Source organism: Octodon degus, unplaced genomic scaffold (genome assembly GCF_000260255.1).
Source record: "Octodon degus isolate 3935 unplaced genomic scaffold, OctDeg1.0 scaffold00011, whole genome shotgun sequence".
NCBI classification, from domain to species: Eukaryota; Metazoa; Chordata; class Mammalia; order Rodentia; family Octodontidae; genus Octodon; species Octodon degus.
The window spans coordinates 26,903,217-26,930,952 of NW_004524587.1; the positions used below are offsets into that span (position 1 = coordinate 26,903,217).

At 52.2% G+C, this 27,736-nt stretch overlaps 1 protein-coding gene across 2 annotated transcripts in view; it reads right to left on the reverse strand.

Annotated features, from left to right (window-relative positions):
• Positions 1–348: 348 nt before the first annotated feature.
• Positions 349–27,736, reverse strand: part of Slc12a3 (solute carrier family 12 member 3) — a 36,215-nt gene continuing 8,827 nt past the window's right edge. For both annotated transcript variants that reach the window (XM_004625964.2, XM_004625963.2), the window contains exons 9-26: positions 27,281–27,365; positions 26,185–26,339; positions 25,821–25,928; positions 25,160–25,283; positions 23,585–23,686; positions 22,610–22,765; positions 21,954–22,053; positions 20,968–21,079; positions 20,424–20,564; positions 19,293–19,399; positions 17,292–17,374; positions 15,666–15,743; positions 14,882–14,983; positions 13,434–13,545; positions 9,596–9,682; positions 8,768–8,903; positions 7,300–7,367; positions 349–1,271 (exon numbers count right to left, since the gene is read on the reverse strand). In XM_004625964.2, coding sequence (XP_004626021.1) covers positions 1,130–1,271; positions 7,300–7,367; positions 8,768–8,903; positions 9,596–9,682; positions 13,434–13,545; positions 14,882–14,983; positions 15,666–15,743; positions 17,292–17,374; positions 19,293–19,399; positions 20,424–20,564; positions 20,968–21,079; positions 21,954–22,053; positions 22,610–22,765; positions 23,585–23,686; positions 25,160–25,283; positions 25,821–25,928; positions 26,185–26,339; positions 27,281–27,365 — 1,998 coding nt within the window. In that variant the 3' untranslated portion in view covers positions 349–1,129. The remainder of the gene's footprint in view (positions 1,272–7,299; positions 7,368–8,767; positions 8,904–9,595; positions 9,683–13,433; positions 13,546–14,881; positions 14,984–15,665; positions 15,744–17,291; positions 17,375–19,292; positions 19,400–20,423; positions 20,565–20,967; positions 21,080–21,953; positions 22,054–22,609; positions 22,766–23,584; positions 23,687–25,159; positions 25,284–25,820; positions 25,929–26,184; positions 26,340–27,280; positions 27,366–27,736) is intronic.

Genomic DNA, 27,736 nt, shown 5'->3' on the forward strand with positions numbered 1-27,736 from the left:
CAGCTCATGCACATCCACCCAGTCCCGCTGCAGCCTTCCATCCCTTGCTGTGGCTCCTTTTCACCTGGCCTCAGGAAGGGCTCGGGGCAGTTGCTTCCTTTCTGAGCCTTTGCCAACCTCACCATCATCATGCCCCCCTTTGCCTCTCCTTTCTCCATCACTTTGCCCCATCTATAAGCCTGTGGAGCTTGTGGCTGATCTGAGAAATACAAATAAACTCTTTTTCCACACCATTAAGAGGTAACCTGATCCTTGGGCCCTGCAGGGTTAGCCATGCATACCCGGCACAGTATAGTACACCCGTCCACTGGATTCCTGAAATCACAGGGCACAAAGGAAAGTCCAGCCTGTTTTTCACCACACATTTGTGGGTCCAAAATAATTTTAATGGATTACAACCAACATTAATAATAATAATAAAGAAAACAGAACAGAAAATACTGGAGAATATCACCCAGCATAAAAAGTATTGCATGATGATACTTTTGGTTCAGTCACTTCCATATGTGGGTATGCTCCAAGTTTCAGTGTAAAATGATTTCTCACTATGGGTTGCAGCCAAAGAAGTTTGAAGGTCCTGGGTTTAATAGAGACACCCAAGAACCAGTTTTTAATGTGACAGGAGTGAGCGGTGGCTGAAGAAATGTACATATTGTGCTGGCTCAAGGACCTGTATTCCTTGGTGCTCCTGCACGTCCCAGAGTGGGCTCCCCACCCTCCTCACTGGAGGAAGGAAGCATGGCTTTGGGGGAACTGTCACCAAGGAAAGTTCCATAGAAATTCCCAGATGATACCTAGCACAATTTGCCCACAAATCAAAGACTGAAATCTCAATTAGTACTCATCAAGATTAAAAGAAAACATTTGTACAGAGAGCATCTTCCAGAAAACTTTCCATAGAAATCCATCTGCTCCTTTTTCTTCTCATAAAAATAAGATCCAGAGGACACGGCCAGTGGAAGTGGGGTCCAGCCAAAGTCTGGAAATCTACTATTTCTTCAATTGGATCATCAGCTGCTATCACGTCACACACAACAGAATGCGAGGCTTATCCCCAACTCTGGAGCCAGTAAAGTTCCAGCTTGTGCCACATACTCTTGGCTTTGGGCAGGGACAGCCACACTTGGACTTATTGGCAGTAAAAGGTGAGCACATTTTCCTGGTTCCCTCTGATCAGGATGACTGGAGGTCTGAGGTCCTGCGACAGGGTCTCCAGCCAAGCCATGTACAGGGAGCTGGGGCACTTCCCCTTCCTCCCTATGGGCAAGGTGCTGCAAGGCAGGAAGCACAGAGAGAAATTACCTGGGGTCTCCCCAGGTGGCCCAGCCCATGCATTGTTTCTGAATAGCAAGCCCATTTATTGTCCCCTTCAGAGCCCCATCCTTCTCATCCACCTAAGAGCTCCTGGTTCTTGTTCAGGGCACTACCGAGGATGTACCGAGCCATGAAGCATTTCTAAACAAAGCCATAGCCTGCATGTTCCCATGACCTACACCCCACTCACACCCACAGCTGCCCCTCCTCCTGCTCTCAGCCTTGCTTACAGTCCTACAGGTGCAGTGGCTCTCTTTCCCTTCCTAGAATAAATACCAAGCATGCTTCTGCCTTGCCCGGAGCAGTGGCCCCAGCTCTCCACCTAGCTGACTCAAATCACGGTCTCTGCTTAAGTGCATCATCGCCCTGGATTGCTTTGTCCACAGGAGGCTACTCCTGTCTCTTCGTCCTAGCACTCCACCTTCCTGTCCTTTGGGTCCTTGGAAACATCCCTGGAGGTGTTGTTCACTCCTTCCTTTGCACAGGAATGCAAGTTCGCCCAGGAGCACACGCTGTGGCCCGCTCCAACACACGATGTATTTGTTAAGTGGGAGATCCCACCCTATCAGCTACACACAGCCCACCGGGCTTGCTCCTCCAGCCACAGAACTGCCTGAGGCCACAGCAGTGTGACTCAGCAGAAGGTCCACTCCTGGTCCCACCCTGTCAGCCTGGAGAGCAGCCTCCACGGTGGCCTCTGGAGGCGCCTCACCCTAATCACACAGCACTGTGCAAATACCGAGATGCTCTGCAAAGCTGCTCAGTCGTGTTTTCCCAGCTATTTCAGGAAGTGACTTTTCTATCATCTTAAAAATTCCAAAAATACATCAGGATGGCTGCAGCTGCCTGGCTCTTGGTGCCGGAGGTGGTAGCCTCTCACAGCCCCAGCTGCAGTGTGAAGTCCAGACAGCAGCAGCTTTGACGCCCTTGCTGGTCACTTGGTTTTCTCTAAAGAACATCGATCACTGTCATCTCACCTGGCCCTCCACACAGCCCTGCCACAGCCAGGCCTGCAGCATGGAAGGACGCCAGGCAGGTAGAGGATGCGAAGGCACAGCAGGGCTCAGAGTTCAGGTTCTGGCCCTGGAGAAGCTGCCTCTATTGTGGTTTTGACAAAGTGCCAGAGGAAAATGAGAACCCAGGTGCTACCATCTGGGACGTGGGAGGGCTCTGAAGAAGACAGAGTGCACACAGTGCACAGCTGTGTGCTTGGCAGTGGAAGTACTTCGGAACATCAGCAGCACGGCTGTCGCTTATTAGCCACCAGCAGGAGCCCATCACATGGGCGGGGCTGGGAGGCTCCAAACAAGGGCTTCAGAGCGTCCCTCCAGCCGCCTCTGCTTGCTGCAATCCCACTGGTGGAAGAGGGCAGTTGGGAGCCTAAACAGCTGCTGCATACTTAAAATGCCATCTCAGAGCTTCCCTTGGGACAACCACCAGCCTCCTTTCAAAAGCTAAATCCCAAGGATTAGGAGAAGTGGGTGGGGACAAGTTCTTTTCATAAACTGTTGTTAGTTCAATTGAGTTTAGTGACTTTCCAGGACAGAGAGACAGGAGAAAGGTAAGCCCAAACTCTCCAGATGTAACAGATATGTGAGAGGCTGAAAAAGCTCTGTGGTCTAGGAAATACTATATTACTTTCAGGGACTGAATTTATAAACCTTAAAGGCCACCAGGGAACAGGTGCCTGCCTGATCAGGGTGGGGGCAGGGCACACCCTCAAACCTGCGGTCCCATGCAAGCTTCCGCATGTAGTTTCCTCCCCCATAAGAACATGCCCACCTGTCCAAGGGACAGCTGCCTTTAACTGGCCCCAGTTCCAATCAGTTACTTGTGGCATTCCTGAGCATGGGATGTGCCTGGCTTCAGCTACTAATCCTTAGGAATAAAGCCGTCCCAGAACAAAGGGACTTGTTCAGAATTGCTCCTGGGAGCAAAGAGAGGCAGCCCTGGTTCTGACCTCAATTCCAGTTGAGAACCGTGCAGCAAAACCTAGCCCAACCCAGGCCCCGGCCCAGCCCCACCTTCCCTTTGTGAGGTCCTAGGTCAGCAGCTGGACTCTTGAGGTGGTTTCCTCACCCTTAACAGGGGGCTGCAAAGAGTGATTCAAATAAAGTTTTGAAAATAGCAGGGCATAGTGGCACACACCTGTAATCCCAGCACTCAGGAGGCTGAGACAGGGGGATTGTTGTGAGTTTGAGACCAGCCTGGGCTACACTGAGCTCAAGGCCAGCCTGAATTGCTTAGTGAGACCCTGTCTCAAAAAAGAAAAGAAAAATAAAACAAGGCCAAATTAATAAAATGCAAACTCGATGATCATGACTTTGGTCATTACTACTGACCTGTGAGGAATCAAAAGACAAAAGAGGTCTGGTCCCAAGGATAGGTTATCAGTATAGTCAGACTTTTTGGGGCTGATACCAGGCTGGTTTACCAGCTGTCCTGGTACAGCTGAGCTCAAACAAAGGTTGTCAGGGGAAAAGATGTTGTTAACCAAATAAACTGCTGGCCAGTAGACAGTCTCAAACCAGCTTTTTAAAAAACTGGCCCCAGTGTGTTCTCCAAAATGGTAGACAGTGACTTAATACACCAAGGCTTATAGTTGCTTCTTTGTGCTCAGGATTTCAGGGGACTCGGGGTTCTGTGGCTGCCAGTGTGGGTGGGGTGGGGTGTGTAGGCATCTTCTCCATGGTAACTGGACTCATGGTTACCTATGAAGTCCTGGGGTAGAGGGGAGAGGGGCCAGCAGGGGTCGCCTCTCAGGACCAAATTCTTCATCTCATGGCCTGAGAGATGGATTTGTTTTAATGGCAAAGAGACTTAGAACCACAACATGTTAGCATCAAGGAGGCTCTAGGGAATACTTCAGTGTACGTGTTTGTGATTGTTAGAGAAACTGAGGTCAGAAAGACACGAGGTTACACCGTGAGCTAACAGAAACAAAACTGAAATCTGCTTCTCTGAACAGTGCTGGAGCTCACGAAGCTGTAGTTGGCACAAGTGTGTCCACTGAGGGGCACACACACACCAGGCTCTCCACTTAAGAAGACCGGAGCCACCAGATGGGGTGAAGCCACTGTCTTGCATTCTGATCTTGCCTGCACTCAAGACCTACACTAACCTAGAACATTCTTTGCTGGGTGTTGGCCAGAAGTGGGGAATTAAACCCAGCCTTTTTCTTATTGCGATTCTCAAATCAAGCAAACTTGGAGCACTTTCATTGCAGGAAAAAGAAAAAAAAAAAAAAAAAGGTCTTTGTGAACACACTGGGAACCACTGCTGCAGCAGAGTCAGCCTCATGGGGTGCAGACTACACAGACCCATGGGGCCTGTGCTCAGAAAGGCCATCTTTGGATTAATGCACTGTTGTCACCACTGTGACATTTTTTTCAGTGCCTTGAGTGACACAGGAGAGCAAAGCGAGTTTAGCTCCACTGACCGCACTGTAAATGTCACTGTCTGAGTGATGCATCAAGTGAGCTCTCACTAAGGAAAAGCACAGGCAGATGCTGGTGACATCTGGGGTCAGGGGACATAGAGTCCCAGGAAAAGACAGGCAACTGCCTGTGGTCAGCTTTCTGTGCTCTTGCACCCCTCTGCTGAAGAGATGCTCTGTACAAGATACGCAGAACCAGAAGTGTCCCGTACAACCTACGGCATAAGCAAAGTGGCCAGGAGGGACCAAAGTCTGTCATAACTGTTTGCTCTGCTCTGAGTGTGGTATGTCCCACAAACTCATAGTTGAAATCTGTACACCCAGGGTGATGGGGCTGGGTGCTGGATTTTAGGAGCTGGGGTTTTTGAGATGTGCTTAGGTCATGAGGGTGGAGCACACATGAATAGGATTCTCGGGCACTCTTACAAGAGAGGCCCTAGAGAGCTTCCTGGCTCCTTTCACCATGTGAGGACATAGCAGGAAGATGTCATCTATGACCCAGAAAGCTGGCCCTCAACGAACACTGGGTGTGCTGGTGCTTGATGCTGGATTTCCCAGTCTCAAGAACTATGAGAAATACATTTCTGATGTTTATAACCCCCAGTGGGTATATAACCCACCCAGTGTAGGGTATTTTGTTCTAGCAGCCTCAATGGACCCAGACACAATTCCTAAACCCTGACTGCATATACGTGGGAGTATACTGCCTCCTCTCCCTTTCTCCAGTCTCTTCTCTCTCTCTCTCTCTCTCTCTCTCTCTCTCTCTCTCTCTCTCTCTCTCTCTCTTCCTTCCCCATTGAGGTCTCACTATATTGCCCAGAATGCCCAGACTGCCCAGACTGGCCTTGAATTCCTGGACTTAAGCAATCTTCCTGCCTCAGCCTCTTGAGGAGCTGAGACCTCAGGCCAGTTCCACCTCACTGGACATATCCCAGCATGTTTCTAGTAGCTTGGCCTACTCTGCTGCTGACCAAACTCTAGTATCTGGTGAGGAAAGATGCTGGTGCCATCCCGTCAGCATGAAGTAACTGTGGCTAGTAGCCTTGGGTCTCGCAGATTGGGCTGACAGAACAGAAGCCTTCCAGGAAGGGCTCAGGCTGGCTGCCTACCTCCTGCCTGTCTCCAGTGCCCACCGGGATGAATGTCTTCTAGTTTCATCTGTCACTTTCCTATGTGTCTGCTAAAAGCCACTGGCATCTTTGATTTGAACCCATTTGCCATTTTGATCTTCTCAAAGGGGCACTTTTCTGCCTAAAACAACAATGCTAGCATTCCTGTGAAAGGAAGTTTCTTCAAAACCATGGAGTGGGATTTATGCAACATGCACAGGAATTGTGCAACATAAATAGTAGGAGAAGAAGTTCTGTCTCCTCAATGGGCTCCTTGCTCAGAGGCCTGTTGGTACAAAACTAGTGTCCTTAGATCCTGGCTTCTACAGAGCGGGTCAGACGGTGACATGGCTGGGCACGGGTGCTGTCTCAGGACTCAGATCCCTTCTCCATGAGCACACGTCCCAAGTGCAGTGTGTGGGATTCAGCGCCTTCTCTCCAGAGCACCGCAAGCTTGATGCAGCCCTCATTGCTCGCAGTGTCACGCGTGTGGTTTCTCTCCACAGCAGAGTGCACTTTGCAGGTTTATGGAACCATTCAAAGACGTGGCTTGGGAAGTCATGACCTTGAACCTGCATACCCACGTCATCCGTGACGACAGTGTCCATCTGTGCTCCACTCCGCCCCTCCTCCTCTCCACCACCACACAGCCACATGAGCATGGGAGAGAGGTGGCCTTGTTTTAAAGGAGGACCACATCTCAGCATTCTTACCGACTGTCACAGGGCCACATGTGTTCACGTGGTACAGGCCCTGAAAATTACACTGTTGGCCCTGGATACGAGGCATAACAAACAGGTTCAGCAGGCTGCCAGCTGTCTTGCAGAATGCCCAGGTCTTGGGCCCTCAGGAAATGTAGGAAAGGCAGTTACTACTTGCCTCAGCAAGGACTCCTCACCCTATGAGCTGTAGACTTGGAGGCTTGCCTGACCTGGCTGCCTCAAGGAGCGCAGAGCCACACTAGACCCCTCTGTCACCTTCCACTTGCTCTGCCCTGCTGGCATCTGCCAGGGGCAGCCTGGAACTGGGTGTGGGTCCTAGAGAATGGGGACTGAGCCAAGCCTTTGTTCCCACTCTGCAGATGTGACACCAATATTGGGTGGGGGTGGGGGCTGATGCCAAAGAAGGCTAAGCAGTTCTGCAACAACCAGAAATGCATTTGCTTCTGGGATGAGCTGGGTCCTGCCTCTGCCAACCCAAGCTTGGCAAGTAAAGGAAGCAAAGAAGGAAAAAAACAGCAGGGAGAAGAAGTCAGCTATACCTGAGACACATAACAGCCTAGATGTACTGGAGCGGGTGCTCAGGCAGGGGCTATGAGCAGACACTGACTGGATATCTGCTGTTTGCAGGGGCTGTGGACCCTGGTGCAGCCAGTCCTGCCTCCTGAGCCCCTTTCCCAACCCCCCCATGCTTTCCCTTCCCCAGTCAAGCACTACTTACATGACCACGAGGGCAGCATCCTGGGAATAATCCATTAGAATCTCGTTCAACCTCACCTGCCGAAGAGACTGGGCAAGGGGAAGCCCAGAGGTCACTTCCTACATCCTTGCTAACACAGATGCCCTGCCACATCCAACTGCAGCCAGGAATTATTCCTCCTAGGGAATTATAGATGCCCTTGCTCCCAGGGAGGAAGGAGACCAGCACAGTAATCAAGCATCAAATTTACCTCCTGCAGGAAGCCTTCCCTGGTTTTTCCAAGTGGGCAGAAGGAACCTTTTACTGAATTCAAATCTCAGCCTTGTTAGTTCATAGCAGCCTGACTGAGCAAGTCATGTTGCCACCTGACCTCACAGTCTGCCTCTGCAAATGGGTCTGAAAAATCCCTCCCCAGGGCCTGTAGAGAGGCCCAAAGGAGATGACTGAAATCAAGAGCACCCGCCAAGGGGCCTGATGACATGGAGGATGCGTTGTGTGAAAGACCAGGAACTCAGAACAGGGATACTCCACCCACTCCAGGACAGACCATGAGAGAACTTCCTTTAGATACTACTCTTACTCAGCATTTTCCAAAGAGCCAGCTAGCCACACACCCCTGGGAGACAGGGGCTCCTGGCTGACAGATCAGGGTGTTCTCCAAAATTTGTGGGAGGCTGGGTTGCAGGGAGATACGTAAGCCCCCAAGGCCTAAGTCCGAACAATCTCCCAGCTGTTCAGAAATGATCGACACCCAGGATCTGAGCACAGTGTCCACCCACTATAAGAGAATGAGAAACGGAGGGGAAGTGAGTTACCATCCCCCTCTCCGGAACACTTTGGGGGGACAGCTGTTTGTTGTGGAAGCTGTGAGTGGCAGAACAGTCAGCAGCATCCCTGGTGCCTACTCACTAAAGGACAGAAGCCACTCACGCTCCCTCATTGTAACACCCAAAAATGTCTTCAAAGGTTGACAAATGCCACTGGGGGAGTAAAACTACCTCCTGTGGAAATGCACCTGGAATAAGGAGCAGAACTGAGACCTGCACCCTGGCTTCCTGGCTGTGCACGCCACCTTGAAATAGCCACAGTGGCCATGTCAGGGCTTGTGCTAGCCTGCACCCAGCTCTTCTCAGAGTCTTGACCTGTCTAAGAAGGAAGTGGCCAGGGCAGTGGGCTGTGACCAGGAAGGCTGTGTGGGTGGTGATCAGCACTATTGACCAGGACACACCATACTTCCACTGTCATGCTGTGTCACAGATCTCTCTTTCCAGGCAGAGGGAAATGGGGAGGGAGAAAGAGGACTCCAAGTGGTCCAGGCGCACCCCCAGGCCAATTAAGGGGAGAGATTGTGGCTTGAGAATACTCAGAGGCAGGAAAAGGAAAGCAGGACTCAAAAGCAGATAGGCTCAGGAAACTCAAGGTGCAAGCGACACATGGCTGCCACCCAGGAGACGCACTGACCTCCAATCCAGCCCTGCAAGGCCTGTACCTTGACTCTGTTCTTGTTGACCTCTTCATCTGAGATCTTCCAGGGACAGTCCCGCCTCATCTCTGTGACCATGGCCTCGTCCTTGAAGCCATCATTTAGGCGGAAGGGTGCAATCATGTCCTCAAACCGCTTAATGCTGAGGACAAGAGCAGAGGTGAGGCCAGCTGGGATGGAACCAGGTCCCTGCCAGGAGCTGGAGGTGGACCACAGGGACAGACTTTGCACTAAAATTGATCTGACATGGCTGTTTATACTCAAGTGGCTTTTGCATAGAATTCAGCACTAACATATCTAGCACACAACCACTCTATAGTCATCTGTGGTGACTGCCCTGAACTCCATTTAGTAGGTGTCACCAAACACCATCCATGCAAGGTCCTGTGCCACACAACAGCCACACAAACAAGCAAGATGTGCCCCCACCATCAGAGCTCATGCTCAGCTGGGTGATAAGCAAAGAGGTAAATAAAGTGGAGATTTTATACGAAGGTGTAAAATTGGGGCCGGGGAGATGGCTCAGTGGAATAAGCGCTTCCCTGGCAAGCGCAAGGGCCTGAGTTCAATCCCCAGTTCCAAAAAAAAAAAAAAAAAGGTGTAAAATAGGTCAGCAAGTAATGAGGTTGGAAAGAGCTCCCTGGGAGCTGAAGTGTCTGATGCAAGCTCTGCATAGGGCGGGAGGTGCTGGAACAAACAGAACTGAAGTGTGCAAGGATCCGCACACGGCGCATCTGCCTTGTGCAGGGAGCGGCCAAGATGTGGCCACAAGCAGAAAGGTCCACAGGTCACCCAAGTGGCCCTCTGGCCTGGAACCCCACATAGAGAACTCACTGCTCGGCACTTGGCTTCTGATTGATGTCAGGAAGGATGTGAACCTCATGGAATCCCAGTCGGAACTTACTCAGCAGAGAAATTATCCTGGAAGACAAATATTATTTTAATGTTTATCCCTTAGGTTTCTTTTGTTTTGTTTTGTTGTTTCTTGGGGTACTGGGAATCCAACTTAGGATCTGGTGCTTGCCAGGCAGGCACTGTACCACTGAGCTATATCCCTGGCTCTCATCCCCTCAGTTTTTTGTTGTTGTTTGTTTTTTGTATTTTAGGGAAGGGTCTACCGGGTACTCAGGGTCTCACTACTAGATCAGACTCATAGTGATTCTCCTATTTACAGCCTTCCAAGAGTTGGGATTACAGGCCTATGCCACCATGCCCAATCTCAATGACCATCTCACCACACCCCAGAAGTGGGGCCGGCACAGCAGGCCCAGGGATCGAACTCCTGGCCCCTGCGCCTACTTGCAGGCGCTTTAATCCACTGAGCTGTTTGGCTGGACCCTAATCCCCTTAGTTTTTATGAAGTACCTGCTGAGTGTATATCAGTGGACAAAATAGAATTGGCCTTCTAACAGTGGCTAGGGGAAGATGATAAGGAATACCAATAAAGTAGTTCAGATGATTGGCTAGGGAGATAGCTCAGTAGAATAAGTTTGCCAGGCAAGCACAAGGTCCTGAGTTCAATCCCTGGTACCACCAAAGGGAAAAAAAAAAAAAAAAAGGAAAGAAAGAAGTCCCAGATGATCACAAGTCACATGAAAAAGTATTTGACCATAATTTCCCAAATGTCAGATGATCATCTCCGCAGCTGCTGGAGATCTTGTCACAGAGTTGATTCTGAGTAGGGTGGTCTGGGTGGCGCCTGGGACTGCAGCTCTAGCCAGTTCCCAGGATGCAATGCGGCTGGAGCACAGACTGCACTTTGGGTAGCAAAGATCTAAGGGGTGGATACATTGAAAAAGAGAAATTGCAGGGTGGCTGAGGAAACAAAGCTAGTGTACCGGGACCCAGCAGGGGTAGCAGGCCAGCCGGCTCTGGCTGTACATCTCATAGGGGAGGAGGAGCCAGCTGGGCCTTGTGGCAGTCAGAGAAGACTTTACTTCAGGTGGCTGGATGGTGAGCAGGGAGTAAGACTGCTACAGGCCAGAGAGGGTGGGACAGGGAGTTCCCAAGTTAATATCACCCAAGAGGGCGTCAGAACAACACACTTGTCTGGGCCCAGCTTGCCCACTGAATCAGACCCTGGGCAGGATGTGGCTTTGGTAACACCCAGCATGATGCTGACATGACCCTGGTTAAGGACTAACAGACTCACTGGTAGGCAGAAATTTAAATGAGCAAAGGCCCAGGGCACAGAGGAAAGCAGGGACACTGGAACACTGGCTGGGATGGCATGGAGTCTGCTGGGAGAGGAGCAGCCTGAAGCCCCAGCTGGGGTCTAGTTGTCAAGCTATGGCTGGTTCCTGAATTTGGGGAGTAGGGTTTCATAGGCAAAGCTACGGGCAGACACATCCCAGTGTGTGATGGAGGGCTGGGAAGAGCAGATCACGAGGCCCATCTTGGGGTGGGTTGTGGCCGAGGAGTTTTGGTCACTTCTGTATGAAGAATACACTGTTATCCAGCAGTGTCACAGCCTTGAGCAAAGCCAACCTCAGGGAACCCAGCTGCTGTCCCGAACTAGGCTGGGCAGCTGAAATCATGGCACGGCCTTCTGGCCTACTTGCTCTTGAATGGTCACAGGGGCTGGTGTCCCTTCGCAGCTGCTCTGGGCCTTGTAGACAAGAGGCCTGTCAGTGGTGAAGTTCTCAGTGTGGGGAGACTGACTGCCGGGTTGCCCTGAGCTCACACAGGCCTGACCAAAGGCACAGAGCTGAAGTGTAACCCTGGAATAGTAGGAGGGTGGTGCAGGCTGGGGGGCACCTCCTTTCCTGCCCCCTGGACATCACAGCCAGGATCATTACAGACACACGGGGGTCTAGGCTATACTAAGACTGCATGGCTGTGGGAAAGCTGCCCCACCTGTCCAAGCAGCCCACACTCCTGCAACCTCGCCCTGACTTGAACTTTCTCTAAAGCAGCCGTTGCCGGCTGTGCCAACTCTGCACCTGCGTGCCACCTGCCTTGCTGTTTACTTCCTTGTCTATTTAAATCAACTCACATTCTGGCTTAGTGCTCCGATTTGAATACAGTTTGTCCCCAAACTCATTTTGAAATGAAGCCATAGTGGGAGGTGTTAAGAGGGTAGAAACCAAATCTGACCACAGCTTTAGAGGTGGGGCCTTGAGGAGATTGGGGGGAGAGCCATCGGGGTGGTGCCCCCATGATTGCATCCTGGTTTTCTGAGGAGAGGGAGGCCAAGTTTATGGCAGGTGTCTGTAATCCCAGCTACCCAGGAGGCTGAGGCAGAAGGATAATCAGTCTAGGCAACATAGCAAGAACATGTTTACAGAACAACAGCGGGATTGGGTGTGTAACTGTGTGGCAGAGCACTTGCCTAGTGTGAGTATGGTCTTGGATTTCATCCTCAGACTGAAAAAAAAAAAATTCCCACTGGTACAGGGGATTGAACTCAGGACCTTGTGTTTCCCAGGCAAGCGCTTATTCTACGGAGCTATCTCCCTAGCCCCTACAAAAATTATTAAAAATAAAAAGCATAGGAGAGACACTAGACAGACACAGACACATGTGTACTCCCTGTCTCCCTGTGTGGCTTCAGGATTCTGCCAGCAAAAATATCATCAGCAGACGTAGCCCTAGGCCTTGCACCTTCAAAACCCTACATCAAAAGAAGCCTTTTTTTTGTAGAGCAGACTGTCTCAGATATATATATATATTATATAAATATATGTATATATTTATATAATATATATATAATTTTATTTTGTGGTACCAGGGATTGAACTCGGGACCTTGCGCTTGTGCTCTAACTATACTTGAAAAGAAAACCTTGCATTACAATTTTAAACAGAAAAGGGCATCTCTTGCCAGAAAAAGGTAACAATTAAAACCCCTGGAAATAAATTGGTGTCACTAAATTGGCTGGTGCCATTGCCTAACAGGGCTGTGCACCCCAGCAGCTCCTCTTGGTCAGGCACAGAGCTTAGAGTGCTCACTGGGGCAAGGACAGGCCAACACTAAGCCAAGAACAACTTCTCTTGCCCAGTTCAGCTGAGGTGAAGGGGAATGAGGTCACTTCCCACCACACTTGGTGAGATTCACAACCCCATCTCCTGGCCACTCAAGGTGCCTCTGGTCTCCACAGTGCCTACGGCCCACAGTTGGGGCCACTGCCCTCGAGGACTCTAACCCCTGTCTTACTTCTCAGCAGGAGGGGCCTCTCTGTCCTCAAGATTTCTCCTTTAGGAGTTTGTGGTTTTGAAACTTAATACCCGGGGCTGGTGAGATGGCTCAGTGGTCTAAAGCACCTACTTAGAACAAGCTTAGCAAAGCACAGGGACCGCAGTTCAATCCCCCAGCACCACATGCCAGCCAGTCCCGCCCCCTGGTGGGCTGAGCTGGCCACACACACACAAATAAATAAATAAAATTTAAACAACAACAAAAACCTTAATACCCCTCCCTATTATGACAAAGACCAGGGCAACTGCATCTTATGAAAGAGGGGCAAGAAGCTAGAACAGCCTCTGACATGGAGAGAAACCTGCTTAATCCCAGAGGCCCAGGCACCACTGCTGTGGCCTGGAGAGGACAGGCCTGGACTTGGAGACATCCCAGGTCACCGAAGGGTGGTGATGGAGGATGAAAGAGAGAGTCATGGGCAGCTGTCGGGGACCCAGATGGTACAGCCGTGCGACACCATTGCCTTCTCACGTACGCCTTTCTCTCCTGGTCCAGTCTGTTGATCTGGCCCCCGATGAACACCCGGATCTTGCATTTGGCCCATCTCTTCTTGCGATGGAGGAGGTAGGGGATGAGGAGGGTAAGGCCTGCAAGGAGGGTCCCCAGGAACCAAGAGGAAAGTACACTTAGGGCAGAGCCCTCTGCGGGTTCCTACCCCACACAGCTGTGATGAGCCCCTCCCCGTCTCTGGACCTGTTTCCCTGCCTGAATCAGAGCTCACCTGACTGCACACCAGTTGCTCACAGTGCTCAGGGGGTCAGGGTTTACTAGTTCAGCACAGTGTTTAAAATAAACAGCTGGTATTGAGTACTTGGGGAATTACACAAGCGTGTCTGGACTGCTGGCCTTTGCTGAAAATTGAATATTTGACCAAGGGGTGGGATCCCTCATCCCTCCCTGCCAGCTCTCCACATGAGCCCAAGGACCAGCCACCCAGTATCAGTGCATGATTTTCTCTGCCTTGGTTTCTTTATTTGTAAAAGAGGCTATTCTAGGTTACTCTGCATAAGGCACTCAGTGTGAGGCATGCTGTAGCCACTGCTCAGCCCCTTAGCTGCAGGGGATGGGGTCCAGGGTCCCTGCCCCATGGATGCTAAAATCCACAGGTGCCCATGCTCCTTGTATAAAATGGCATAGTCTATACACAGAACCTAACACATCCTCCCCCTACCATAAATCATCTCTTCTAGTACTGCAATGTAAATGCTATGTAAATAGTGGCTATGCTTTCCTGTGCAAGGAGTAATGACCAGAAAAATGTGTACGTGCTCAGGGCAGACAATTTGTGTGTGTGTGTGTGTGTGTGTGTGTGTGTGTGTGTGTGTGTGTGTAATTGGGGATTGAACTCAGGCCCTTGTGCTTGTCAGCTAAGCATTTATTCTACTGAGCCATCTCCCCGGCCCTGATAATTTTTTTTCTGTGACAAGTTCAAATCATGAATGTAGAACCCATGGTTATGGAGGGTCAATCTTGAGGGCATCTTCTTTCTATCCGGGACTCAACCAAAGGTTGGAACAAGCAAGCTGAGAGCCATATTTTAAGAAAACAAGGAGCGGGTATATTCCTATAAAGCGAGGCCCATCCCACCGTTACCCTGTGTGTTGGGCTGTCCCCCCATATAGGTCATGCAGCTGCAACCCTTAAGGACCTTCTAGCCAGGTTCAGTCTCGGGTTGGCCTCAGTATCCCCTCAAAGGATACTATTTTACAGCTAAAAAATTAAAGGCCAGAGAAAGGGGTCCAGCCAGGCTCCCCTATCCTCATTACGGGGGCCGGGGCTAGGGCCCCATCTCCTTGCTGGGCTTTAAGCTTTTCCCTGCTCACCAGTATCCTGAATGGGTAGCCAGTAGTCCAGGAAGGGTAGGACAAGAAACACAGGGACACAGGGGCAGAGGGGAATCCATGGCTAGGGTGGGGTGCTGACCTCCATCATCAAAGAGCCAGTAGATGTCAACGGTCTTCTTGTCCTGCTCTGACTGGAAGATGGTGCTGGTCTGCTCCTCCAGCACCAGGGCCTCCGGGTCCACTGCCGGGGGAGGGAAGGTCAGAAGCCAGACCAGCACGCTTAGTCCCCAACCTGCATCAAAACAGCCCCTGCTCTTGGAGGTGGGCTTGACCTGCATCATGCCAGATGAACGTGCAGCGGCTGAATGCCCAGAGATGACTAATGCCCCTTTTGGTGCCAAGACCCAGACATTGAGGCAGGCGACCAGGAACAGGGACCCTGGACACACAAGGCTGCCAGATGCTCCTCCCTTGCTCCCAGGCTCTCTCTCTCCCTGCATACTGGTGGGCACAGCCGGGCAGGAGGTAGGGGGGAAAGCCTGTGCCCTCTAGGACAGACTGTTGGCAGGAAGCAGTCTCTTTCATCTCTACAATATCCCCCTGTGCCACTCACAGATACACAGATACCCCTATGCTTATTGTAGGTCCCCCAGCTCTAGGGAATGGAAGGGTGGAGAACACCATCCTGCCCCTCTGCCCATGACATTTGAACATGACCAAGGGCAATCTGGCTGGCAGTGATCTTGGGCCCCAGAGCCCTAAATTCCCCACCAGGGACTGGCAATCTTTAGCAGGGATTGCCTCTTCCCAGGTAACCACTCCAGTTATTCAGGCACCACTGGTCACCAGGAAAAACCATTTGCCCTTGACCAAGTCCCCTCAGGACAGGAGCACCCTGAACCTCCCAGTGGGTGGGGACATACCAGTGCCAGACATAGATTGCCTGGCCCCGCCAGCACTGGCTCCCTTGCTGTCCTCCGCTGGGTCGAACACAGGATTAACTGGATTAAAAAGAAGGGTACAGCCAAATTTGCAGGTGCTGGTCTGGGGACACTTCTGGGTCCTTCATCTGCAGAGCTCCCCTGACACCAGGAAGAAAACTCTGCTCCTCCCTTGGTCCCGGCTTCCCTGGCTCCTTCCTGCCTCTGCCTCAGGCCACTCTTAGCCCTGCCTCTGGGCCTCAGTGCAAGAGGTCCCTGAACTGGGAACAATATCCCCCAGCCCCACCCTCAGCGAATGGCCTGGGCCTCAGAAAGACCTCTCCCTGACCACCACATCTGCATCTCCTCAGAACACCACTGTGTGTGAGGAGGCTTGTGTGCCCATTTGTGTCTGCTTTGCTTCCTGGAATGTCCCAGGGCAGAGGCTTAGTTTGGTCCCTGCTGTGCTCCTAGTTTCCAGAACAGCATGATTAGTGACTCTGTAAATATTGAGTTTATAGACATATACTGGCCATGGCCACAGGCCAGGCACAGCCTCTGCTTTTAGAGACATAGTGTCTCCCAGCAAGAGACACAGAGGCCCAGTCTCCTGAGCTCTACTTCCATCTTCATGCATTTCATGGCTTTTATACCTCTAATTTGTATGAATGTAGAGCATAAGCATATATGGCTTTCACATGTAAAACATTCCTGTCCCTGAGAATGCCATTGTTATGGTTTCTACTTGTCCCCGCAAAGCCTCATGCAGTCATGGTGGCTCCTAGAGTTGGTGATTAATTCATGACCCAGTGCTGGGCTTATGGGTGTAAGTGCTACACCTGCCCTGGGGTGGATGGCCTGAATACAATGTAGGGAGTGAGAGAGGCTTGCTAGTGGCTGCAGCTGCTGCTCCTCCCTTCGCTCTTTGCCGTTTTCTCCCACCATGAACTGCTGCCCTCCGCCATGCGCCACTCTGCCTTGGAGCCAGCTGAGTAAGGACTGAAACCTCCACAAACTAAACAAACATATCTTTCCTTGATTTGGTGTTTTGGGTATTTTGCCCCAGCAATGAGAGAAAAGTGACTGAGATAGCCAAAAAGATGGCTTCCACGACCAAAACTTTCCGTTTCCATGATAACTGGGTGACCATCTTCCTGGTCCGGCATCTTCATGTGGGCCAGCCCCTCTGCTTTCTTCCCCTTTTCCTTCTCTATCAGATCCTTTCTATCCCATGTGGTTACAGAAGCTGACTAAGACTCAGGAGCTAAGGGTTCCAGATCTCTTTCCTCCCCAGGTGGAACATGTTTTTAAACTGGTCACTTCCCCTTTGGGGGCCTTAATTCCTCTGCTTGGACATCGGATAGACTCCAAGGACTATCGAGGGCTAACTCTTGAACCTGTGATCTTTTACCCCTTGCTAATCTTTTCTTCTCTTCCATCCACCTCTTAAAATCTTGGATTGTAGGGGCCGGGGAGATGGCTCAGTAGAATAAGCACTTGCCTGGCAAATGCAAGGGTCTGAGTTCAAAAAAAAAAAAAAAAAAAAAAAAAAAAAAAAGTCTTGGGTTGTAGGGTTTTCTAGGATCCTGTTCCTTAAGGCAGGTGCTGAGCAGGGTGTCCTGTACTCACTGTGTGCCTGCATCAGCTCTGAGACGTTGAGCCCCTCACGCATCCTCATGATGCACACGCCGTAGTTGAAATCAAAGGCGTCACTGCAGAGAGGAGGTGGCACTGTTGTAGGGATAGAAAATGTCGCCTCAAAGTCTTACGAGGTCAGAGATGGGACTTTTGGAAGCTTATGAGACCATGAAGGCTCTGACCATCATGGGTTAATCCATTGACAAGATCATAATTTGATGGATTACTGGAAGGGAATGGACGTAGAGGAGGTGGAACCTAGTTGAACCTAGAGGGTCAAGGGGCATGATCTCGAGAATCCTCTCACAGTCCTGGCCCAGTCTCTCTTTCTCTGCTTCCTGGTGGCTAGGAGGTGAGGGACTCTGTCCCACAGCACCTTCAACTGTGATGTTGTGCCTCACCTCAGGACAGCAGAACCAGGCAAAAACATATAAAACCGTGAGCCAAGATATACTTTGCTACTTTGAGTTGTTTTTCTCAAGTATTCAGTCACAGCAGTGGAACGCTGGTATACAGGGATGGCATCAGGTTCCTTGAAGCCCCAGCTTCAAGGGGGGTGACCTGGACCCCAGGAAACTAAATGTCTAGCACTGCCCCTGACCCTTACCCCACTCTTGCTCTCCTGCAGGCCTCAGAATGGGAGGGTTGCCAGGGCTCTGCATGGGGAGAACCAAGCCAGGCCTGGTGTCAAGCCCTGTCATCTTGATATGCTTGGACAGTCTTCACAGCCCTGCCCTCAGAGGTCAAGAAGGTAACTATTGTCTCCACTTTACAGATATAAACACTGTTTCAGGAAATAACTTCCCCATGATTGTACAACTAAGGAAAGGACCAACTGGGATTAGGATTATATACTGAGACTGTAAATCAAAGGGCAGGTGTGCACATAGGCATGGCCTAACCCTTAACCTGGATGTGATGGTGCCCATCTCTAATCCCAGCACTCAGGAGGCTGAGGCAGGAGGATCTCAGTGAGTCCAAGCCCAGCATGAGCTACAGAGTGAGTTTAAGGTTAGCTGAACTACATAGTGAGAATATGTCACATCAAAACAAAAGCAAGCAAACAAACTAAAGGAATGACCTCATGCAAGCAATAGGCCAGTTCTAAGAGGTGTCCTGGAGACTTCTTCCCCCAAAGTATACTGATCCCTTGCTTGGCACAGTGGCCAAAATCCCTGTGTTAGGGTTTGACCCAGTAGGCTGAACACTGTCCTTCCTGACTCCACTGACTCCACATCTCTGGAGTGTCTTGGAATACCAGAGCTAGAAGCCAGGCTTCCCACCACTTCCTAGTGTAAGTTTGTCAGAGTTAGCTGGGGCAGTTGCTCCAAGGCACACAGCTGGTTAGCCGCAGACCCGGAAGAAGGCCAAGGACAGTCAGTGATGCATTCCTGAGGGGTGCTGCCCAGCCTCTCTATGCAACCAGGGGGAACAAGAGCAGCCAGACAGGCCTTCTCAGGACTATGTAGTGAGGAGCAGAAGTCAGGGCTTGGAGCCGACTGAACTCTCCAGGAACTTAGTCGGTGGCAGCCCGGTTTCACCTGTCTGCTCAGTGGCACCACTGGAACTCCGAAGCTGGTTACCTGTGGGCCTCCTGAAGCCCACAAGTGGGTATAACGTTTTCATCTATAACCTCACATTTTTAGCTACTCTGACAGATGAAACGATCCAGCCCCACTCAGCCCACATTTCTGCATAGCACTGTCAGCAAGAGCCTCGCAGCTGCTACTTCCCTCAGTTCACCCCAGGCCCCACTGCTCCTACATGGGTCCCACACCGCCCCCCCGCCTTTGTGTTACCTGCCTGATCCTAGCCCACCTCAGTGCCTGTGACCATAAGTCAAGGAGGGGCTCTCTCTGCCTCTTCTTCCTCAGACTCGGACAAATGGCCCCAACTTACAGCCTGCATCGTTCACACTCCACTTCCCCAGGTGCAGGAAACTCCAGCGACATGAACCCCCAAGCCAAGGCTGCCCACCCGGCCCTTACTCACTGGAGGATGCCGATGTAGTCTTCCACGGTGGCCGGGTGAGCAGACAGCCAGTTCTTCTTGAAGCCCAGCACCACGATGTTTGGCTTCATTCTCCCCAGACCCGTGGCCTGCAGGGTTGGGAGTCGGGGTTCAGTCAGAACAATGGGCCTAGAGATCAGGCCCTAGGCCACCTGAGCCCTGATCTGTGACCAGGTGGGGTGCGGCCCACCACCCTCCATCCACACTAGAGACCCAGGGAGTCAGCCTCCTTCCAAGCATGTCTGCCCCACATTGTCAGTAAGTGAAGCTATAGCCAAGGGGAGCCCCACAGTTTCTCTCAGCCAGGCCCAAACTGAACTGTCCCATTAGGTCAGGGTTATCCTGGGGCTGCTTCTCCTGTGAATAATTTTTCACAAGATGAGACCTGAATTTGCATATCAAACTTAGTGTGTGCCTGGGTTAATGTTTTAAGATATTTAAATTTTTTGAGGTGACAGCCACATAACACAAGCGACCATTTAAAAGTGTATAATTAACAAAATTAAATTAAAAAGCCAAGTGTTCATTGCAGGGGTCTTCAATAAATTCTTAATATTTGTACTACCACTTCTATCTACCTCTAAAATATTTTCAAAGCCCCAAAATGAGACCACGTGATTTTTTTTTAAAAAAATTGAACAATAGCTAAAACTATATATTTTTATTTTTTGGAGGACCCGGGGATTGAACTCAGGCCCTTGCACTTGCCAGGGAAGCGCTTATTCTACTGAGTCATCTCCCCAGTCCCTAGCTAAAACTATTGAAAAAGATTTTCACGTATTGACTCAGAATTATTATTATTTTATCCATGTACCTTGTTTTACACATGAGAAAACTACCTATATGCAAATGCCTATCACACTACACACTTAATGGTTTTTTACTTTATTGTATATAAATTATATTTGAAAAAAATAAAAACAAAAACAGGAACTGACCAAGGTCACAGTCACACAGGACCCACAAGTTTCCACATCACTTGCCCAGGTAGGTCCTGGGTGTCAGAGAATGAAGCCACAATTGGGCCCCCAGGATGTTCTGCCTTTTAGGTTGTCACACTAGACTGTGGGGAAGTCCCATAGTCCCATAGGGAAGCCCCCAGACGCGCCAGACCTGCATAAGAATCTGGACACCACTGCGGAGGTCTTCGGCAATGACGTCAGAGTAGAAGGCCTTGACCTTCCTCTTCTTTAGCCATTTGGTGTGCCCGCTGGCAAGGAGTCGGAACTCAGGCATCCTCTGCTTGCGGGGTCCCTGTGGTGGCAGAAGCAGGTGACATCAGGGGCTGCGTTTTCTTTCTGGCCTGAGATTAACCCCTCTCCTGCCCCAGGGGTGCACATTTTCCTTTGTAGAGTTAGTGGAAGTAAAGAAAGGAGGGAAAGAAGAAAGGAGAGAGGGAGGGATGGAGAGAGAGAAGGAAGGAAGGAGGGAGGGACAAAAAAGGGAGGGAGGGAGATGCAAGGAACAGGGGAAAAATGGGACAAAGGGAGAACGGCCAGTGAGAGGGACCAGAAGGGAGAGCCCTGGGCTTACAGGGGACCTGGCTGGGATCTGCTAGACCCACCCTTCTCTGCCCCCACCCCCTGGGTGGAGAACGTGTCCAGGCAGCTCCTCCAGGGGTAGGGATGGCCACAATGAGCACATGTGGGACACTTACAATGAGCACGTGGCCACAGACCATAAGGCTCAGGTTCTGGGTAAAGGTGCCCACAAAGTCCACGAGGGCCGGGCGGAAGTTGGGGGGACCTGTGAGCACCAGACACTGGGGACTGGGGAGGGGAACAGAAAAGGGTGTGAGCCATCTGATGAGAGTCATAGGGTGGGGATGTCAAAGGCCGGTGCCCCAGCCGCTTGCTGAGCTGTCCTGAAGCACAGGATGGCCTCAGGCCAGATCCTGCACGCTGAAGCTTTGGGACTGATCAGACTGTGATTCAAAGGCTCCTTTGATGGCCGCCCACTGTGTCTCACTTGTCCTTCCTGCACAGGCCTCCAAACACCCCACCCAACACTTCTCCTTTGCCCTGTCTAGCATGGCGTAGAATGCAAACTGAGAGTGAGGACACCCGTCTGTCACCAGGCAGGTGAGTGAACCTCTGTGTGGAGTGGTCAAGGGTCACTGCCAGAGTCCGTCAGGACCACACCCAATGTGTCTGTGGCTCCAGGGGCCAGTAGTTAACCTCCCTGGCTTGGGTGTCCTCTGTGAGTAGAGCTAGTAACTTTATGGACTTGGTGGGTTCATCATGAGGCCACACAGTCTCTTCATGAAGTGACGGACTCATTCGAAGTGTGGCATACAGAGGTCTCTGTGGTTATTATCACGCTCTGGTGGGAAGGAGATGCAGGGATAAGATCCTCCCCACCACCACCTTGAAGAGGACCCAGAGGAGGTTTGTCCCTGCTGTCCTCCCAAGATTTCTGTGAAGAGAATTAGTGGCAGATCATCTTTACACCAGAGTGCTCCTACTGTGGAAACTGAGGCACAGAGACTTTCTTTCTTCATTTAATCCCATTGGGCAAGGTCCACGGCAGTGGGGGGCAGGGTCCTCCACCTCTGGCCCTCTCAGCAAGTCTCTGAGGCCAGCAAGTCTCTGAGGCAGGGCCAGAGTGGGACCAGGCTTCCAGGGAACCCTGAGTTCTGCTCACCGGTAGTTCTTGATGTGGTCTTCCACCTCATTGAGACCCACAGAGTAGCTCAGGGCCAGGTTGTAGGAGCCAGCCTGCACGGAGGAGCCCCAGTTCACCTCTACGGAAGGGGGTGGCAGGGAGCAAGACAGAGTGAGCAGAAGAGACCCGTCATGCCTCTGTGGTGCTCTGGACAGCACCAGCCCTGCCCCTAATGTGTGTGGGGCTGGGGCCCAAGCACCCCATGGCTATTTAATCAAAAGTTACACATCAGGGGATTGAATTATACAAAGTATTCTGTTGCCTTGACAGACATTCACAATGACCTGAAAGTCCAGGTTCATATGTAGAATTCTAGGCTATCTTGGAGTTGTGTTTCCCACCCACAGATTGCTGTCACCCTAGGGCCCCTGTCTGTGGGCCAGTAGACACTCCTGCAGTGTCCAAGCTTTGTCTTTCTGTCCTTCCAACAGCCACCTTCAGGAGGTGGGAGGCTGGGCTCACAGGGACTCAGGCCCTTGAAAGTGGCAGTTCCAGGGATCTGGGAGGCCTAATAGCAGAGGTCTGGACAAACAGGAAGGAAAAGGTGGGAGGGCCAAAGGGAGCCCAGGGTGGTACAGACTGAGGCATGGTATGCCTACTCAGTCCCCCCGGGGCTGCAGGTTGAGCCCACCTACCTGGCTTCTTGTAGATCACATAGAGCAGGAGGAAAAGGACGACTCCAATGGCAATGAGGGCCGCCCACCAAGTGAGCAGGAACATGATGACCACGGAGATAACTGCCCCAAACAGCGCTGCCCACTTGCTGTAGTACTGGAACGAGGGTCTCCACCCTAGACAGTGGCCCTGTCAGTGACCACGCCCTGTACTCGGGAGCCTCCTCAGAGCTGAGGCTGTGGCAGGGCTGCGTGGCCATGCCCACCATGCGCAGGCTGGGCTCCCAGGCTACCCCTCCATCTGGGATCCACGGGCCTCACACCCCTTCTCCTGAGCTGGGCTGGAGGCTCACACCTGCCTTGCTGCTGTTCTCCATGGGAACAGGCCATAGCCAGGGGAAGCCTCGAGCTCTGGCCACATACAGGTGAGCAGGAATGCCAGCTCATGGCGCGGGGAGATGGAAGGCAGCTGCATGATGCTACCTGGTCCCACACCAGTCGTGACTTCTGCCCCAAGCACAGGCACCATGCCCGCTGTGGTAGTCTGAGAGGAAGCTGTGTCTAGCTCATTGATTAGCTAGGGCTAATTAGGAAAGGCCTTCCGCAGGTCTCTCTACTGCCACCTGCCGGAAATTTTTCGTCATTGACATACAGATCTATGGAATCCGTGCATTGGAATGTGTATTGCACCCTCTAGAGCTGCGCAGTGCGCAGCCTGCCCTTCCAGAGAAGACAGTCTGTGACTGGGAAATTCTCCTTCCCCTCTCTGGCGAATCAGACTCCTGACTCCTACGGGAGGGACTAGGAGCTCTAGGACTGCAGACAGTGTTAGTCCAGGAAGACTGCGCCAAGCCAGCTGCCGCCACTGGTGCACAGGCATCTCCTCTGCATGGTTTCCATTTGAGCTTGACCTCGGATTGCCACTTCCTACGCCGGTGCACCCCATCCCTCAGCCCTCGGGCGCCTCCCCCGGGGCACGGCAGCGAGCCAGCTCACCCGGCGAGTTGGTGATGGAAGCGTGGAAGCAGCTGAAGTTGATGAGGGCGTAGGAGCACAGGAAGAAATTGGAGATGATTGGCGCGATGGTGTTGAGCTCCGCTTCAGCGACCCAGGGAGAAAAGGCAGCCTGTCAGGCTACCACCAAGAAGCTGCCTGGCACGGCCCCTGACTGGGTGGAGGACCCCAGGAGGGCCGCCAGGGCTCAGTGAGTCTCAAGTTCTCATGTGTGAAATGGGCCCATCCTGCTGTGACGTTCAAAGGGATTGTGTGGCTGTGAGACCTTTGCCCACAAATTCCAGTAAGAAATATATAGTACCTGGCTGTGTGACCCAGTCCCACTCTCAGTGGGGACCCACTGCACGACTGGCTCCTTCTTTTACCCATCTCACTGACCCCCATACCCTGGATAAGCTTGGCCTGGGAATCTTCTCCTGAGATCCACCTCTTCTGCACAGACTCCAGGACCCGTGGTCCTTGGCCTGCATAAGTTAGAGCCATTCTGAGTCAAGATGCGATTCTGAGCTGCATCGATCTATAGGAGACAGCCTGGTCAGCAGGAAGAAGGGTTGGTCCAGGGGGTGCCAGGCCTGACTGAGCTTTTCCACCTGCTAGGGGTGGCCCTGCCACCTCTTCATTTGGTTCAGAATCCAGGACCCAGGGTCTGGAAAGCCTCCTTGGGCTGTTAAGTATTATGGGTTGGTGAACAGTGCGGCCTGCCTGAATGGCAGGAAGGTGGGCTGCAGAGAGCCTCACCTACACCTTCCCCACCCTAATCCTGAGTGGGGACGGGGGGCATCCTGCTCTTGCTTGGTGCAGTGCTTCTCTCCCAAGAGTTCTGCTTTCTTGGCTAAGTTACCGAGGAGGTATTGGGAGTGTGCACACACGGTCTCTTCCTGCCCATCTGCAAGACACCCATTATGCACTACTGCTCCCATTCTGCAGAGAAGGAAACCAAGGCTCAGAGGAGCAGAGTTGCTTATCCAAGGTCATGCAGTTGGCACACAGCACCACCGTGGGAGGAAGCTGATATGCATAACGTTTTTTCCTCCGGTCTCCTGGGAGTGAGCCACTGGCTCTGTTTAGTTCGTGTATCTACCAAGGTCAAACCAGCCATCTCTTCCAGCCCTTGGAAAGGAACCAAGCAGCTTAAACTGTGCTCCAAAGGTGACCCAATGGTTCATTTAAACTCACAGGGAGTAGGGGGAGGTTCCCAGCTGCCAGAACATTGAGGTGCAGAAGCAGGGAAGCAGGGAAGCAGGGCAGCAGGGAGGCAGGTAAGGCCTCTTCTCCCAAGAGAACAATCCACTGCCTGCCTGGAGTGGGAACTGCCCTACCAGGAGGTGGGAAGGGGAAAGTCTCATGTGGCCTCCCAACGTCTCCCTCCAGGAAGGGCTTTGCTCAGAGTCTTCCCTTGGAACATGCTTAGCAAGTGTAAGAAGGCCCTGGGTTATAGTTTTTAAAAAACATCTGTCACTGAGCACCCACTGAGGCAGAGTCACAGCAGGGCAGGGTCTCAGGCCCAGCTGACTGAGAGGGTAGGAGAGGGGCCTGCTGAGCTGGGGAGCCTCTTACCAATGATGATGAAGGCCACAGCGATGGCGTAGGCCAGCAAGTAGCCACGCACTGGCTCCTTGTTCTTGCCGTAGCCTTTGCCGAAGAAGCCAATCAGTGGATATAGCTGGTCCTCACACAGGCACTGTGGGCACCGGACACGACACTCACCTGCTGGCTGGGGCCTGCCACCTCCCTTCCCAGGGCCACCTGGACTCCAGATCCTGCTTGGACCTGCTTGTGACTCAGCAGGGCACTTCCCCCGCATGGACCCCAATTTCTGGTTCTTTCAAGTAGGCTGACATCCTACTACTTTCCCCGCCATGGAGACCACAAGGGCCCAGCTCCCCCAGTTATGTCACCCCAGCCTGTCCTGGCTCTGGGAGGCCCCACAGAGCAGAAGCCCTGCTACCTGGTAGTAATTGATGAGGCCATAGTGGCAGCTGTGCTGCTCAGAACATTTGGTGAACATTCGGTCTTGTGGTAAGGGAGGGTCTTAGAGGTAAAATTGTAGACACTGGTGGGGTCATGGTTTGGGGGTGGGAAATGTGAGTATCCTCCTAGTCTCCTCACTAGAGGGCGCTGCTCCCTTCCATCTAGATAGACCTGTTACACCAGGGGACAGCCACCTGGGCCTCCCGACCTGGACCCCTTGCACCACGGCCCTTTGCTCGGGCCTCACCTGGAAAACTTTGGCAGCTGAGACAAGGCAGGCAAGGGCGGAGGAGAGGGTGGCCCCGAAGATGCCAGCTGTGATCAGAGGCGCGAAAGCTGACACCATGCTCATGGTCTGCAGGGATGGAGGGAGCTGATCTGGGAGTCCCTGCCTGGAACCCCAGCACTATTGCAGGCAGGAGATGGTCCTTACAGCTCCATCAGAGTCCACACTCTCGCCTGGGTGCTGCCCCTCACAGACAGAAACTAGGCACCCCAGGAGCTCCACCTGGGCTCAGAGCCTCTCTCCAAGTCAGGGCCCAGCTCCCCCAGTTATGTCACCCCAGCCTGTCCTGGCTCTGGGAGGCCCCACAGAGCAGAAGCCTTGCTACCTGGTAGTAATTGATGAGGCCATAGCGGCAGCTGTGCTGCTGAGAGCATTCGGTGAAGTTCCAGCCGTAGCCACAGGCCAGCCCCTCACAAGTACCCCAGCCAGAGGTCACTGTGTCATTCAGGTCCCCAGAAGCATCACGGACCACACAGGAGCCTGAGAGGAAGAAAGAGGTGAGTGGGTCCCCTAGCTCTGCCCTCCTCTCCTGCTCCCAGAATGCTGGCTGCTTCTGCAGAGAGAGAGATGCTACAGAAGAGCCAGGCCCTTCCTTTATGGCGGAGCAATAGTCCTCATGTGCCAGCTAATGCCAGGCACGCCTGTGGTATACCAGGCACCACGGTGGCTGCTTCACAGCAGCCCTGGGAAACAAGGAGTCCTGTTATTTTTGTTGTCCTTCCCATTCTGCCAAGGCACACAGAACTTAGTGACCTGCCCAGTGTCTTCCGCAAGGCAGAGACCTGGTATGCAAGGCCTGAGTGACTGTAGTGAAGCCAAGTCCCTTGGCATCTGGGAGCAGCTTGCCTAAAGGTGATCACTCGGAGCAAGCGCACCTGGCAGGACCTCAGATCAAGGGAGGCATTAACAGCCCAGGCCTTGGTTCAGAGCCCAGCTGCACTTCTCAAGGATGGTGTGACTTTGGGCAGGTCACTCTCCTCTCCATGCCCCCATTTTTCTCCTCTGAAGATTAGGGGAAATGACAGTGCACAAGTTAAATGTGGCAAGCCATATTGAGGGCTGGATGTGGTAAGACCTTCACTGGCATCCTCCTCCTCCTCTTCCTCCTCCTTGCCCTCATCTTAGGGGCAGAGTGTGGTTTTCCCTGCAGGATCTAATGCTGAAGCTGAAATCTTAGTATTAGAAGGGACCGTGGGAGGAGCCTGGGCTGGTCTCCCTTGCTATGAAGATGCCAAGGTGACAGGCACCCGAGGGACAAGGTTCAAGGCTCTACTTCCTGAGGTTGCCACACCCTCCTGGCCCAGCTGTCCCCCTTCAAAGGAAGCCCCACCATGGACCCCCTCTATGGCCTGGGCTACATGGACACTGCAGGGTAGAGCCAGGTCCCTGTCCCGTCCCAGTTAGCTGGGCTGGCTACTCACCGATGGTGGCCGAGATGGCCAGGTAGGAGACCGTGGTCCAGAAAATGGCCATCAGAGTTCCCTTGGGGATGGCCATGGCAGGGTCCTATAGGATGGACGGTGGCATCAGGCAGTCTCTAGGCCTCCTTTTCCTGGCTGTGACCATAGTTCAGCTCCCTTCATTAAGGACTCATAGAAGCAGGTGGACATGACCAAGATCACCAGCCTAAGACCAGAGCTGAGGCCCAGGGAGTGGGAAGTGGAAGAGAAAACCAGCAGCTCCTCACGTGAGCCACGAAGGACACCTGGCTAAAGCTTGCTGTGTGGGAAAGAAAACAGGGGCAGGATGGCAGGGCTCTGAGCTCAGCCTGCCTAATTCAGATTCAAATCCAGGCCACCAGATGGCCAGTGGGCTGACCCGTGGTAAGGCAATCACTGGTATCTTCCTCTTCTTCCTCCTCCTCCTCTTCCTCCTCC